This window comes from Cinclus cinclus, chromosome 2 (genome assembly GCF_963662255.1).
Source record: "Cinclus cinclus chromosome 2, bCinCin1.1, whole genome shotgun sequence".
In the NCBI taxonomy this organism is placed as follows: domain Eukaryota; kingdom Metazoa; phylum Chordata; class Aves; order Passeriformes; family Cinclidae; genus Cinclus; species Cinclus cinclus.
The window spans coordinates 83,271,434-83,287,382 of NC_085047.1; the positions used below are offsets into that span (position 1 = coordinate 83,271,434).

The 15,949-nt window shown below is 44.4% G+C and overlaps 2 protein-coding genes across 2 annotated transcripts in view; both read left to right on the plus strand.

The window, feature by feature from the left end:
• Positions 1–4,713: 4,713 nt before the first annotated feature.
• Positions 4,714–15,949, plus strand: part of DHRSX (dehydrogenase/reductase X-linked) — a 161,335-nt gene continuing 150,099 nt past the window's right edge. The window contains exons 1-2 of the mRNA XM_062514947.1: positions 4,714–4,825; positions 5,452–5,505. Coding sequence (XP_062370931.1) covers positions 4,714–4,825; positions 5,452–5,505 — 166 coding nt within the window. The remainder of the gene's footprint in view (positions 4,826–5,451; positions 5,506–15,949) is intronic.
• On the plus strand, positions 11,749–13,837 carry ZBED1 (zinc finger BED-type containing 1). The gene has a single exon (XM_062514995.1). The coding sequence runs from the start codon at positions 11,750–11,752 to the stop codon at positions 13,835–13,837; it is 2,088 nt and encodes a 695-aa protein (XP_062370979.1). The 5' UTR covers position 11,749.

Sequence of the window (15,949 nt, forward strand, 5' to 3'; positions counted from 1 at the left end):
TATCATCCCTTGTGCATAGGATTTTGTCAAAGGGCTTTTGAAACTTCATGTATGTTAATCAATCAGTTAATCTACTTACAGACACTTTCCAATAAATCCTAGAATTACATAAGAACTGATTTCCACTGCTGAAATAAGACTGGTTACATCTAGAATTTCCATGTGACTTGCTCTTCTTTCAGCTAAGTCAAGTTGCTATGTACAGTTTGAAGCCTGTTAATACCCCTGCTCAATTCTAAATCCATGCAGTCTTTTTAAGTGTTTTATGATAGAAGTTTTTAACAAAAGCTTGTGTATTTTTGTTAGCAGCTCACCTGCTTTATATTTTTGTCTCCATGCAAGTTTTGTGGGTAAAATCATGTTTAGAGACTTTTAAAAAAATATTTTTAGTTTTGCAATTGCTTTTTTTCTGCATACCTTCTCACTCTTTGGCCTCTGAGTCTTGACTGAGCTGCAGAGGGAATGCTTTCAATATGGAGAAGGCGTATGAGGGAAGGGGAATGCAAACTCAGACCGAACTGCTCAAGCTCCAGGCTTTCCAGACCAGATAGATCTTGGAGGTGTGACATACACTGAATACTTAGATGCACAAATATAACAGTTGCTGTAGAGATGATTGATTAAAAAAACCAAACCACTCAGCAGGAACAATAAGCACACTATGCTGCTTGCATGACTGAGTGGTTTGAGCATTTTATGGAAGAGGGGAAGTTGTTAGTCTGTATTTTGTCCTGTTCTTCTCTAGTCAAAAAAGCGTAGATTTTTCAGGGAATATGGATTTGAACACTGTTGCCTCATTCCCATGAACTCAAATGCTAGGCTAAAAAACCCTCCGATTTCTTTTCTTTACTGTGTTCCTGAGTGCCACCTCCTTATAGCCACACTGGCTAACGTAACTTTTTTTCTCAGTGAGACCATTTTCTTGAAAAGTGAAATAGCTGAAAAAGGCTGAGAGGGACCAAAAGCCATCCCCTTTCACAGGAAAATGCTGTAGCACGGTTCTGTTACACTAAATGTTGATCTTAGAACAATCTACTGTCTATCTTCTCCAGTGTTACTGTAAGCATGTCCCATCAGAAGATTGCCCACAGCAGAGGAGTCTGCTCTCAGTTCCCAGGACTTTCCACTGTGTAGCTTGCAGACACCTCTCCCTTTGGCAAAGTTTCTTTCCCCTTCTAAGTCACTGATCCTCCCCAAGCTACTAAGAAGGCTGACTAAGACCTTACTGCTCTGTATAGTTCTGCTATGCTCAAGTGCACCGAATTAGGCGAGATGATGTCTATTTTTAAGGTAACTAAAATTACTCTTCTTGTTACAGAGGAAAGAAAAAGGCACAGGTCAAAAAAATAATTAAAAAAAAATTAGGCAGCCTGTCAAAATTGTCGGCAGGTACAAAAAAAAAAACCCCTACCATGAATTCCAGATGCAATCCCAACTGTTTCCCAGCACTGCCTGTTACTTTGAGCAACTCCCTACTGAACCTGAAAGCTCCTCAGGCATTTAACTATATTCACCCACACATGTTAAGGAGATCCTGTTCTGGGAAGATAGGCACTTATCTCTTGCCTCAAGTCCCAGTACAATCCAGCTTAGGAAGACAGGCGTCTAAATCCCTTTTAGAAGCCTGAAAATTTTGCAGCAGTCAGAATTATGCCTGGCTTTTTCCGAGACAGGCCATCAGCATCCACATAGGTGTATAAGGCTGAGAGCATGACTTGAGCTAAGCACAGGAGTGCGAATGTACATTTTACCGTTAGAGAGGGACTGATGTGTCACTGACATCTTACAAGACTACCCCAACTATTACACCATGCTTGGTCAGCAAGCATCAACCTCTCCTACTCTGTGTGGATATGCGGAGTTGTTGGCTCTAGTTCTCATCTCAAGAGAAGAAAAAACAAGGGTAGCTAATTCACATGTGGAAAAGATGTGTCATAAAAGAGACAAGAAAAACAAAGCATAACCTTGTAAGTCTCCACCCTGTACCAGAGAGCATCTGGACTGCTAGGCCAGCCTTGGGTTTGCTTTTGTCTTCTCTGATGTCCCCTGTGCCTCATGTGTTCCAGGCTCCACAGGGGCTCAGCTGCAACACCTACCATCCACACTACCCGATGATTGCTGATTATGCCATTCTGCTGGGAAGTTGGAGCTCAGGGCTTAATTAGAGCCTAGAAACATCACCCACTTCCTTTCTTACAGGTTTTTGCATCTTTATGCAAAATGTGAGTGGAAGCACTGTGATCTCATTAACGTTAGTACTGCAGCAGGGACAGAGAGGCTGGATCCTGTGTCGATGGAGTGTTAGGAGTGTTTCAGATGAGTTTCCAAGAGGATATCAGTGCTCTAGCTGCAGGCTGGATTTGCCCGCTGGCACTGTGGGCTCACTTGCAGTCAGTAGAAAAAGGGAGGCACTTTAAGTGCCTCAAAGAAAGCTGCCATTTTCTGCAGGTATTCAGAAGGGCCTCTCTCTGTGTCCTCTGCCTATACAGCAAACCTGGGGAATTAGATTGCTTCTTTTGTCCCTTCCAGGGCTAAGACACCTAAAATTTCATTGAGATAATAATGTCTCAGCGAGGTATCTAAAGTAGATGAATGAGATGCCAGCTTGAATACTTGAGGCTTTGCAGTAAATGATTGCAAGAAAAAAACAGAATGTCAGTAAGAAGATGCAAGCTGTTGAAAACCAAAGAAAAGAGAGTATTGATTAAAATAAAGACATATTAGAAGACTATTTGAAAATAATCAAAAGTCTACAGCCTTTTGTAATTATTTTCATTTTCTCCTCCGTGCCCCATTAGTCTTTAGACAAAAATAAATAATTATATTCTTGAAAAAAAAAATTCTCATCTTTTCTGTTAGATTGTACTCATGAATCATGGAGGGCTGAAAAATCATTGTAACATGCTGAGTTCAACAGCATGTTCAGTAGTGGGTTCAGTAAGACTGTAAAGACTGTAATCACTTTTCCATCCCTTACTCTAATTACTTGGATAGCATTGTCTGAAAAAAGACAGAGAAGTATTTATTGTAATAGCCTGAATATGCATCAATTGATTTTATTATACTAGAAAACCTGAGAAAGTATGGTTTATTTATGTACAGATTGTGTAAATATACTGTAGGCAAGTTTCACAGTTTAATGTTGAAAGGGCTTTCATTAATGTGTAGTTCTGAGAAAAGGATGTAAAGCAACATAAAAGAGTAGAGGTTTGATTTTTACTGAGATAAGTTGAAAGAATAATTCACCTTTAGTAAATGTGTTTCTTCTTTCATGCTGTTTTATGTGCAGCTCTTTCTAGTACTCCATGCATGGTTGCAAAAAATATACATTAAGAATGAATCCCTCACTGATGTGACTTAATGATGTTTGCCTAATTCTATGTGTTAATAATAAAAAAGTAATAATCACCAGATATCCATAAAAATAAATGGTTGGATTTTGTCCTGGAGCAAATACACATTATGCTTTTACTTTATGTGTATTTCTGACAGACATGAAGTCAGTTCTGCTGAGCAATGTAATCTGATACTGAAAAAGTATGTTACTTGTATTGTTTTTTAGAAAATACAGAGTGGGGTTTTCTGAAAGGCTAGGAGACTACATTTCAAATACACTTCCAGAACTTTGTATGGTTTCCCATCTTTCTCAGAGACAAAAAGTTACCTAAAGATTTGAAACTGAATATATGGGCCAACGTCTCGTATTCTGCAATGGCTGATTTTTGGTTTATATCAATACTGAGGCTCATCCGCGTTTCTGAAAACCCACCGGTTCTGTGAATGACAACCACGGCATCAGGACTAGGCGCTCTATTTTCTGCAGCCGAAATCAGCCACCTACCTGAACTGGTAGATAGAACCTGCTTTTCTGTCCCGAGTACTCAGACTAAGAACTCAAATAAGGCTGAGGATTGAAAACTGACAACAGGAAACTTTTCAGCTATAGCACGCGATACACCAGTTATCATTGCAAAGACGATATTCGTCAGACAGGTGTAAAATTCCGGCTCCTGAGGTAGGAAGGCTCCGTACACTGAGCTACATGTGGAGAAATCGGTACCTGCAACTGAGACCTCGAGAGGAGCGAGCCTGAGGGATGCCCGAGGTGAGAAGGGCCGTGCCCAGACCCAGCGACGCCGTGGGAGTCCGCAGCAGCCCCTCATTTGTGCCAGAGTGAAGGGAAACGGTCAGACAACACGATGGGCGCTTTCAGCCGCGGGATCCTGAAGCAATGCCGCGTGCCTCACTCCACCTAGGCACTGACTGCTTGTAGCTTTCACAGACCGGGCAGCGAGAGTCTCTGTGCCCCAGCCCCGGCGGCCTCACCGGGTGGCCTGTCACGCGGCTGCCGCCTCCCCCCTCATCGCTGTGTCGCGCCCGCCGCCCCTCTCCGTCTCCCCCTGTCCAGCTGCTCGGGTGTCCCGGCGGGGCCTGAGCCGCCGCGCCGTCGCTGGTGCCGCCGCCGAGGCCGGTCCGCCCGCCGCCGCCCCTTCCCTTCCCTTCCCTTCCCCCGCCACCGCACATGCCCAGAAGGGCGGGAGCCGCGGCGAGCCCGGGCGCTGCTGTGACAGCGGCGGCGCTTTCCCTTCCGTGGGTGGGTGGGGGCCGCGCCGCGCCCCCGGCCCGGCGGAAACACTGCGCTGGCCGCCTGTTCTCCCAGTGCCTTCCCCGCCGCGCCACGAACCCGCTGCCGCCGCGGGGCGGGAGGCGGCCATGTCGCTATTGTCTGCGCTGGTGCCCTTGCTCCGGGTGTACTGCATCGGCCTCCGCGTCATCCTGCACCAGCTGCGCCGCCGCTTCCAGCCGCGCTGCGCCCCGGCCTCAGGTGAGCACCGCAGCCGGCGCCGCGGGGCGGGGCGGCTCCAGGCCGTGGGGCGGGAGCCCCCGCCGCGGAGAGGGGAAAGTTTGCCGCGCTTCCCCCCACCCACCACGGGCGGGAGGCAGTTCCGGGGCCCTGGGGCCGAGACCGCGCGGCCCGGCCGGGAGCGGCCGGACCGGGAAGGGGAGAACAGAGCAGGACAGCCGCGACCTTGGCTGTAGCGTGGGGCGCCCGGGCCGTGCCGCATCCCGCACAGCGGGGCGGGGGCTGAGGCACCGCGGCGGCCCCAGCACGGGCGCCGCCGCCGGACTGCTTGCCTGCTCCCCATTGCCGGGGGAAGCAGGACTCGCCGCGCCGCCCGAGGGCAGCGGCCCCGGGGGGCTGCGACTGGTGGGGCGCTCTCCCCGCCCCCGCCGCACCCCGCCCTCGCTCCCGGCGCCAGGCCCGGGCCCCACCGCCCCGTCCGGCCCCTGGGCCGCGGCCGCCCCGGACGCAGGGCGGGGCGGGGGGCCGGGCCCGGCACGGGTGCCTGGCTGCACGCCGGCCTGACTTGTGGCCTCGGGAGGTGGCGTGGGGGCTCCGTGAGCCGGGGGTCTCCGCTTCTCCTCTTCCTCTCTTTGGCTCTCTGACAGTGCCTCCTGAGATCTCGGTTCAGAGCCGCGCAGGCGCTCCCTCCCTCAGCCCAGGTAGGTGCTTGCAGGGCGGGTAGATGCGGGCAGCCTCGCCCGCTGTGCCCCCACCCCACCGGGGCGGCCGGGACCGCCGCTTTCGGCCTCTCTGTCCCGGCTGCTCCCGGAGGGGAACGTACCTGTGCTCCGAAAGGTTGGCTTTTGATGCTGGCTGACACTCGCTGATAGTCTTTAAGCTGACAAGTGAGTGACACTTTCGGTTTTTTTCCAAGGGACTTAACGTTAGTCGTTCGTTTGAGGAGTTAGGTTTTTGCACTTTTCTGATTTGGTTCAGCAGCGTGTTAAATGCTAACTTAGGGGAAACTTTGAGTTTGCCAGAAAAAGAACTGTCGGCCCTTATTACTCTTGAAGACTAAAGTGTTTTGGAGTTTATAAACTTAGAGCAAGCTATGAGTTTGGACAGATGTGTAGGTTGTCATCAGAGCTGGCCAAACCGCTGTGTTCAAGTCCATGACTTTAACTTTCTCTCCTTATCAGCAAGTGAGCCTTTATGGCTCTGTCAATAGTTTAACCAGAGGAACAGTAAAAGTAATATTGAGAGGGCCGAGTGTTTCAGTAAGGAATTCAAGAACATGAGGATATTGGTATAGAGAATATCCAAAGTACTGGGAAGGAGATGGAGCAAGTACACCACACAATAGCAGCCTATTTGTTCATATTATCACACTTCACATCCTTGGGTAGTGTTTTGTGTACTTTTTATTCATTCCTGATCCTTCTCCTGAGATTCACTTTCTCATTCTCAAAAGGCAGCAATGAAACCCTCAAACAAATGAGAGGACCCTGGTGACAAAATGGGCAGACGTGCATATGGTTTGAAGTCATCTGAGCATTTTTCTAGCATTAGCCTTTCTTGGCAGAGGAAATTTGGGTATTTTGCCTAGGATGTGTAACACTTTCCAAATCTCTTTTCAAACCTCAGAGAAACAGCATGACGAAAATCTGACCCAGTGTTTTGTTGCACTCTGCTCTTTGATGCTATTGAAAACGAAGGCGTTGAATTTGGAAATGCCAGAGGAAGGCAGTGGAGATCTAACCTAGGAAATGTCACTTGCCTAAGTGGGACCAAGGCAGATTTGACAGATGTGAAAAGTTTTCTTTGAGCCTTGACTTGGGATATTTTTTTTTTCCAAGGACAAGTGGTTTCCTCCTCAGCTCATTGTTTGTACGTAGTTCCCTCTTGGCAGCTACCTGCTGCCTTGCTTTCACTTGTTGTGTCCATCCATTGCTTAAAGAAGTGATTCACCTTAAAAACTGGAACCTTTTTACCCAGATGAACATTGTTTCCATAATAACTTCAAAATAGTGATGTCAGTGCTACAAAAAGCAAAAATACTGATAGGACAAGCTTGGATCAGTAAACTACAGTTCCCGTAAGAAAACCCCAAGTATGTTTTTCAGACAGTCGTCTAGAAAAGTGTGTATGCTTAATGTTTTCTATATCTTTTTGAGGCGGTGTCCATAACTCTCACAAGTAAGGTATGTTATTGTCAGGGTGCCTTCCTGGGGAGAGCTTGGAGTGGCAAAGGGGAGCTGCGAAGGACGGGACAGGGAGGCAGAGATAGCCATTCCTCTGATCCTGGCTTCCTTGGCCCCAGTATCCATGTCAGAGTTACCGCTCTGTGCAGCAGCACTGTAGATCTCTCTTGGAAGATTTAAAGGAGAGAGATGTCTGCTGTCTTGTCCTTTAGCTCTGTGGATGAGTGAAAAGATCTGGTCTCTGTGCAGCCCTTCTGCCTCTGAATTTTCCAAGAAAAGCTTGATTTCTTTTCTTTGCTGTGAAGAAGTGCTCAGGATTTTAATCCAAGTAAATGAAACTAGTTTCACTTTTATTTTTCCTTACCCTAACTTAAGAGTTGCGTGCTCTTAGCACATGTGCTTTTAAAAGTGACCCATCTGTTCTTTCACATCCTATTGGAGTTCATCTGATTTTTATAGATGGAATTCAGGACATTTTTTGGGGAAAGAGTTTGAACTATGAAATCTAGGTTCAGTGCAAAAACTTGATAATTGTTTTCAGTTGCAAACCAAAAAAAACCAGCAACATTCTTTATTCAAGTGAATATCCCCCACCTCAACACAGAGTAGGGAAGTTGAGCTGAAATTCTGATCTTGAAGCTCAGGGAAGGAAGATACAGAGCTGAGACTACAAACAGGGTGTGCAGTCAGCATTGCTTCAGTAACTGAAATCATCAGAGGAAAGTGCAGAAATAAAAGGGAATTTAACTTAAAAACTCTTCTCCAAGTACCAATTGCTTAAACAGTATAACTGCTGATATGTAGTTTTACTGTTCAGTGGTTTAAATTATTAATAGTTTTGTTAGAAATTACTGCTTGGACTTCTTTATAGTGTTTAATCTTAATTAATTGGAGGGAGGAAAAAAGCCCTGCATGACTAAAGTTCTTGATTAAAACAGCTTTTTAAAAACACAAATCTAATCAGTGAATTGATAAAAGATAAACTAATATTAATTATGACACCAGGATATTACCAGTGGAAATGTGGTCACCAAAAGTCATCCTACTGATAAGAAAAATGGTTCATAGAATTAAAAGCTTCTCAAGGAGTTTATTTGGCATCTTCCTCCTGCATTTTTTCCTTCTACTGTCCATATTTCATTGAAATTTGGTAGGGGAAACCTAAATCCTGGGTGTTACGTTTTGAACTCTCTGTAATTAAATTTGGAACCTATAATGTGTGGAAAACTGTATCTGAAGAAGGTAGTTATGTAGATTAAGTTAAGGAGACCTTAAAGATGACTTGTGTTCTTCTTAAAAGTAATTGAGATTTCATACTTAATTTCCTCAAGTTTCAGTTACTCATTATCCTCATTTGTACCAAGTTTCTTTACAGTTAATTATGAAATGTTTATTTAGGATCATCTATCTCGTGATTTCGATTCACATTTTGAGGGCTCTCACATTATATGAGTAAAGCATAGTGAGAGCCTGAGCATCTCCTCCTCAAAGCTGTGTAAGTTCCAGGTTGTAAATCATCCAGAGGTGGGTAGAGAAATGACCAGGTAGGAAGGATTGATGGCACACAAAAATGCAGTTGCGTTGAGCAGTTAAACCTTCTCCCACGCATGTCCCTAAAAGAGTTATTAAGTTAGTTTCAGAATGAGGAATCACTTGGTTTATGGTTGCCCCTCTGCTGACTGAAGCAAAGGTTGTGGGACAGGCATACCCACAGCGTGCCATTGCTGTCCATGCACAGGGAGGCAGAGCTAAGGTTGCAGAGTGTCTGCACACACCATGTTTCCTCACATTCCCATGTTTGGTTTCACAATCCAAGTGACTGTCATGCGGGTTTTGAACCAATTTTCTTTGCCACTGGGGATACCGAGCCCTGTCTGCAAGGGTAGCACGGCTGCCCTCCATGATGCAAGTTGTCACTAGCAGCCCAAGGATGCTGGAGAGGGAAGTCATGGGTTTGTATTAGGAGAATGAGCGGGTGTCTAACAGCTGTGAGGAGACAGCACAGCCTGCCCCAGGAAGAGCAGGGATGAGGTGCTAGGGCCAAAAAGTCTGGAGTCTTCCTCCTCCTGTGGCAGCAGAGTTCATTGCAAAGCCAGCAGAGGATTCTCTCTGCAGGGTTTTAGAAGCTTCGGTCCCAGTAATGGCTGGTGGTGTTGGCCAGCTGTATGGCGGAGGCGAGGGAAAGAAACAGCAGCTTCTCCAAAGGTGCTCTCCTGTGGGTGGGAATTCAGGATTGCTGTTGTTTTTGCCTGGACTAGACTACGAACACTGTTTCACTGAAAGTAGGGAAGTTTATGTCTTCTTGTAGTAAAATGAGAGGTGTGGGGTTTTGGTTTGTGTTCGTAATGCCAGCTGTGCTATATAACACTCGATGAGAGGCAGGGATGATGAGCAGTTTATATTGGAGCTCTTACTAAAGGCTGTGTTTTATAGTGGCATATCTTTAGCTGAGGCATTGCTACTCTGGGCCACTATTACCAAGTGCCTGATACATCACAAAATGAAGGCAAAGCTGTGACATACATAAGAATGAAAAGTGGGGTGAGTCTCTAACACTCCCATACTCTGAAATAACTTCTACTTTGTCAGTTGGTGATGAACTTTTTATGATCCAAGGTGTGTCATACTCATTTTAAATATTAAAGATGCATCAACTCTTTTATTATAGTGCCTTCCTCCTTACTTTCAGGAATTGCCAGGTTACTGCAGAGGAAACTGTAAGATTTAATTAAATGCCATGAGCCTCTGTGCTTCCTGGAGACACCATGTCATGGATTGAAACTGAGGAGTCTAAAAGCTGTGATAATATATATCAATATCATATGTCAATGCATATCTGATGGCATGGCAGGGTTACCTCATTATATGTTACACCACTTGGTCTTTCAAAATCATCCGTTTTTGTGGGATTGCATACCTTGGTGCTGTTGATATGCACATGTTTGGAATTAGGCAGCATTACCATGTTGAATCAATAGTTTATCCTGGCAACTTAAAGGCACTGAATGAATCACAGTAGAAGGCATGCTAGTAGGCAGAACATTGCCCCTCCCTCAGGAAAAAATGCCAAGTGTCTACACCCAGAAGTAAATCTTCAGAACAAATCCAATAAAATACTTGCCCTGCATCTCTTATTCTGCTTCTAAACCAACAGCTGTTTAGTAGATAAGTATGTTTAGTATTGGTTAACCTGTCTTTGATTTTCCATTCAAGACATTCAGGAAATGTTGTAAAATGACAGCTGGAGTTCAGAGAGAAGACTGTCTTTTCTTGAGAGTATTCACCAAGAGCAGAAAGCACTCCAGAGAAGCTTTCACATATACTTCCTTTTTTATTTAATAATTCCCTTGTAGCAATATGAAAAAGTCAGATTGTTTCTTCACTAACCAGCTAGTCTTACCACCTGGGGATTTCTGGGCTTGGACACGGGTGCAGCTCCTGAGGAGCAGAGAAGTTGCAGTACTGTTGTTTTCAGTGTGATGGTCCTTATGTTCCTCTCCAGTTCTCTTTCTCTGGGTTTTTGTGAAGGAGGCTGCATCCATATCTGATGTCTTCCTTGTCCTTCCCAGTGTTGGCCAAGGCCCTGGAAAAGGACTTGTTGCCATCACTGTGGTGTGGAAGAAATAGAGAAGTGTCAGGGTGCAATCGTGCTGTGGTGCAACTTGGCTTTTTGGTGTCGTGAGATCAGCTCTAATGGGTGCCAGCTGCCAGCACTGTAGAGAGGGGCACTGTAGGCCTCAAGTAGCCCTTGCATGTGACTGCACAAGAAGCATTTTCCTGTGCAGATACCAAAGTACAGTTTGCCAAGTCTTGCGTTATCACCACACTCATCTCTAGTATCATCCCCTCCCAACTTCTGTAGCCTTTTGAAGAAAATGCTGCAAAATTATTTTCCAGATGATGTGGATAATAACATTTATTAGTGCTTCCCTGTCTGTTTTTCCTGTAATTATAATGTACTGTTATTCCAGGAACCACAACTGTGAACTAGTACTTCAGGAGATTACTTTGATTTCAGAAAGAGAAGGACAGGAAAGGTGTCAGACATGTATTGTTGATCTGCATGTAGGTCCAAGCTCCTTTTCCTTTTATTTCAGTCAGAAAACATCTTTACATTTTAGAGGAGCAGATTATCGCTGTAATTTGCATCACAGATTTTTTATTATGTGTGGGGTTTTTTTGGTTTTGGTTTTTTTTTAAGCAAAAGCTAGAACAGTTAGATCAAGCTTACAAAACTTCTTTCAAAATAAACAAACAAGAAAACCTTTGCTCCTTCAGTATCTGGTTTCAGTTGAAATAAATGTTAACAGCAAAGTTCAGTAATTCTTGGGCAAGAGGATGTTGGTCTAGTTCGAACTTGAGGCAGGAAAATGCTATAGGAGATGACCAGTTTTTGTAACATTAATTTTTCGAGTCTGTGGTGGTAGTTATGTTTTCTCAGCTCAGAATTATAAAATTCCAGAAAAAGGGTTTACTCAGGTCTTTTAGCTCAGTTTCACAGCAGAATGGGATATATTAAAACCCCTTTTAATTTTTGACAATTCAGTGGGCTTCTTGTAGGTCACGCTTCCAGCAAATTTCGTCTTTAAATTTGCATATGTAATTAGTGAGTAGGTTTCTTGATACATTCACAGAAACGCTGATTTCACATAGTTGAGTGTGGTCAAACTTGTGCTTTCTCATTATATCTTTATCTTACTGCCTTTATCAGGTACTCATTAATGAGTGAAGGATCAAAAGGTGGGACGGTGGCCAAGAAGCAATGGAGAATAAAAGTTTAGAAGGTTCCCCATCAGACCTAAAATTAGTGGCTCACCCGAGAGCAAAGAGTAAAGTGTGGAAGTACTTTGGGTTTGATACCAATGCAGAAGGATGCATATTACAGTGGAAGAAGATCTACTGCCGTATTTGCATGGCACAGATTGCCTATTCAGGAAACACGTCCAACCTTTCCTACCACCTTGAGAAAAACCACCCCGATGAATTCTGTGAGTTTGTGAAAAGTAACACTGAGCAAATGAGGGAAGCCTTTGCCACAGCATTTTCGAAAATCAAGCCGGAGTCATCGCAGCAGGTTGTTCAAGATAGCCTCATCATGAAGACCTACCAGAACTACGAAAACAAAAAACATCAGGAGCTGACATCAGCAGTCATCAGCTTAATTTGTGAGGGCATGTATCCAGCCTCCATTGTCGATGAACCTACCTTCAAGGCCCTCTTGAGAACAGCAGACCCCAGGTATGAACTTCCGAGCCGGAAGTACTTCTGTACAAAAGCGATTCCTGAAAAGTACAGTGCTATTAGAGAAATTGTGCTGAAAGAGCTCACTGAGGTTCTGTGGTGTGGCATATCCACAGACATGTGGAGGAGCGAAAACCAGAACAGGTCCTATGTAACTGTGGCAGTTCACTTTCTCAGCAGCAGTCCTGGCAACTGCCTGGCTGTGAACTCACGGTGTCTGAAAACATTTGAAGTACCAGAGGATAACACTGCAGAGACCATTACACGAGTCCTTTATGAAACATTCATTGAGTGGGGGATCAATACAAAAGTCTTTGGTGCTACAACAGATTACAGTAAAGACATTGTAAAAGCTTGCTCTCTCTTAGATATTCCCGTACAGATGCCTTGTTTGGGGCACACTTTTAACGCAGGAATACAACAAGCTTTTCAGCTCCCCAAACTCTGCAACCTACTTGCCAGGTGCCGAAAGCTGGTGGAGTATTTTCAGCAGTCTACGGTCGCGATGTACATGCTGAGTGAAAAGCAGAAGCAGCAGAATATTCTCCACTGCATGCTGGTAAGTGACCGTGTTTCCTGGTGGGGAAGCACGCTCGCTATGCTGCAGCGCCTCAAGGAGCAGCAGTTTGTCATTGCGGCTGTTCTCGTGGAGGACAGCAACAACCACCACCTCATGCTGGAATCCAGTGAGTGGAATACAATCGAAGGGCTGGTGGAGCTGCTCCAGCCTTTCAAGCAGGTTGCAGAGATGATGTCTGCTTCAAAGTATCCGACGATAAGTATGGTGAAGCCACTTCTCCACATGCTTCTGAATACTACTCTGAACATCAAAGAGAATGATTTGAAAGAAATCAGCATGGCAAAGGAGGTGATTGCTAAAGAGTTGTCATCCACCTACCAGCACACACCTGAGATAGACATGTTTCTCAATGTTGCAACTTTCCTGGATCCCCGCTACAAGAAATTGCCTTTTCTTTCAGCCTTTGAGAGGCAGCAGGTAGAAAATAGAGTGGTGGAAGAAGCAAAAAGCCTGCTGGAAAAAGTAAAAGAAAATAGTTTTAGAACTGAGGAGAAATTCTTCACTGTTTCAGAAGAGCCCCCTATGAAAAAAATTATAATCTCCTCTACTCCTCCTCCTACCAGTGTCATCAACAACATGCTCGCAGAGATCTTTTGCCAGACAGGAGGCGTGGAAGACCAGGAGGAATGGCATGCTCAAATCGTTGAGGAGTTGAGCAACTTCAAGTCACAAAAGGTCCTTGGTTTGAATGAAGACCCGTTGAAGTGGTGGTCTGACAGACTAGCCCTGTTTCCGGTTTTACCAAAGGTTCTTCAAAAATACTGGTGTATTCTGGCCACAAGGGTCTTCCCTGAACGCCTTTTTGGCTCTTCTGCTAATGTTGTAAGTGCAAAGAGAAACCGGTTAGCCCCGGCTCACGTGGATGAGCAGATTTTTTTGTATGAAAACAGTCGCAATGGGTCTGAGGCAGAACCGGAGGATGAAGATGAAGGAGAGTGGGGTTTGGAACAGGAACAGATTTTTAATTTAAATGACTCAGTAAACATAAACAACAATTTCTTTAATATTCGAGACAGTGGGTTTGTTTAACAGGACTGCTGCGGTACATTTAATGACAAAAGAGGTATTTGTCTTAAGTTACCAAAAATTCTTCTGTTTTATGTTATGAATGCTGTAAATATTGGACAGTTGTAACAAACTTTATTTAGCTTCCATTTTCTGTGTTTTCCCCACTGTCTTAAAACATGAATGACAGCACTGAAATGAATGAGGAAATAAATTCTGCGAAGACCGAGATTTCTGACTGTGGCCCAGATTTCAGAAAGCACTTATCCATGTGCTTCCTTTCCACTTGTTTCAGTGGGAGACAAACACATGCTTGCGTGCTTTCTATCATAAAATTATTTTCCTGAGATAGGACCTTGAGGAAGTTTTTTAAAATTCATGCCTCCATTTGTAAATCCTGTGTGACTCAGGATGCTAGCTTTAAACTTTGGATTTTAAAACTTTTTTAAAATCCACAGATCTGAGCAGTGAATATTTTTAGAATATATTGTTGCTGTGGAATGAAAAAAAGATCTTGAGCCTGATTTTCACTACCTCATGTCTTAGGTCTGGTCTGTGCTAGAAAAGTTCAGGTGGTATAATTCTGTTGGTTAGGGGACTGATGTGTTATTATTTTAACTGATACTGTGCTGGCATAGGCTGTAGTATGGACGCATTTATACCAGGATAATTTATTTTCCTTTCCAGTGCAGTGTAAGTGGTATAAACACTTAAACTGGTATTGCTGTGTTCACATTAGTCCAGTTTTACCATTTAACTGCAGCTAAATGGCAACATTGGTTTTTTGTTTGTTTTGCTTTGTATCTAAGCAAGACCTGATTGTAGTCTCTTGTGCTTTTGCAAAGTGGGAACCACGTGTGGGGTGTTGTGTTACCTTTGCCTTGTGCTGATGCCATGGCTGATGCCACATGGTGTGTAGCAGGCATGGCATCAGCCCTTTGGTAAGGGAGGGAGGGAGAGAGGAAAGGAGAGGGCAGGGAGACGTCTACAGGCTACGGGTCTAATGGTTTGTCTGTGTTACATAATTCTTAACCTCTTCATTTAATGGGGACTTTGCCCAGGGTAGCTAGAAAATTTTGTTGGCAAGAAAAGCAAAATAAGAAGCTTTAATATTATGTAAATATATTTAAAAGAAGGGGACCCCTCTATTTCCTCACACGTATTTAGTGCATCTTTAAAATTGTTTTTTGTTATGTTAGCACTTAAAAACGTTTTTCACCTGTTTCTTTTTATTGCGTTTGTAGAGTGGACTTCAGTCTTGTCCAGTCTAATGTTTGAGTATTGTTTCCAATTAGTTGTGTATTGTAACTACTCCCTTTGTGTCTCCAAGCATAAGTGTTTTAAGCCCTTTTGAGAACTTGACAAACAAGAAAAAAGAAAGAAAGGAAACCAACCTGAGACCCACCCCCCATCTCTTATGAAATACTGCAGGTCATAAACATGATCAGAGTTTACACTAGACACAAAGTAGGATGCACCAGTTTTATTTTCTGAGGTTCAATGGAGGACTCCTGGCATTTTCCAGTTACAATCAAGGTTAGCTTGGGGTTTTAGTTCTGTTACTGGTGTCTCATACCACCCGCGCCCCCCCCCCCCCCCCCCCCCCCCCCCACCTCGGTGTTAGTCTACAAATGTGTTGAGCAATATCTGTCTGTTACTGTTCTGGAGGAAAAAAGTTGGGGTTTTTTCATCATGATGGTACCCATGGACATTGGGTTGTAAAATGGGCACAGACAGCAGGAACATACAAAAATGAGAATGGCAATGGAATTTACTCTGTTGTCAAACTGCTTGTTTATTATTTGGTTTAATAGTTTTTGGAGGCCTCTGTGTTCTTTGTAGGTGGTGGGAAGGGATGGGTGAGTGAGAAGAAAGGACAGAGGTTAGGCTGAAGGAACAGAGAAGTAAGTAGTTGCAACTACATAAATAAAAATGTTTAAGCCTGGGAAAATGCAGTTAGCAGGTTCTGAGGCCTGTGTTTGGCTGTTAGTAAGCCTGGGGTTTCACTTTCCAGACCCCTGAAAACTGAATTGCACTTGTACAAAGTACATGCACTGTGCATCCTGTTGAATGTTGCTACTCTCCATGTCCACTGAAGAGGTGTATATTTTTGCCCAAGGTGCAAAATGCAGGCTT

Bases quoted from the DNA above. Each gene is read 5' to 3' on its own strand.
- ZBED1 (XM_062514995.1), top strand. From the start codon at position 11,750: ATGGAGAATAAAAGTTTAGAAGGTTCCCCATCAGACCTAAAATTAGTG.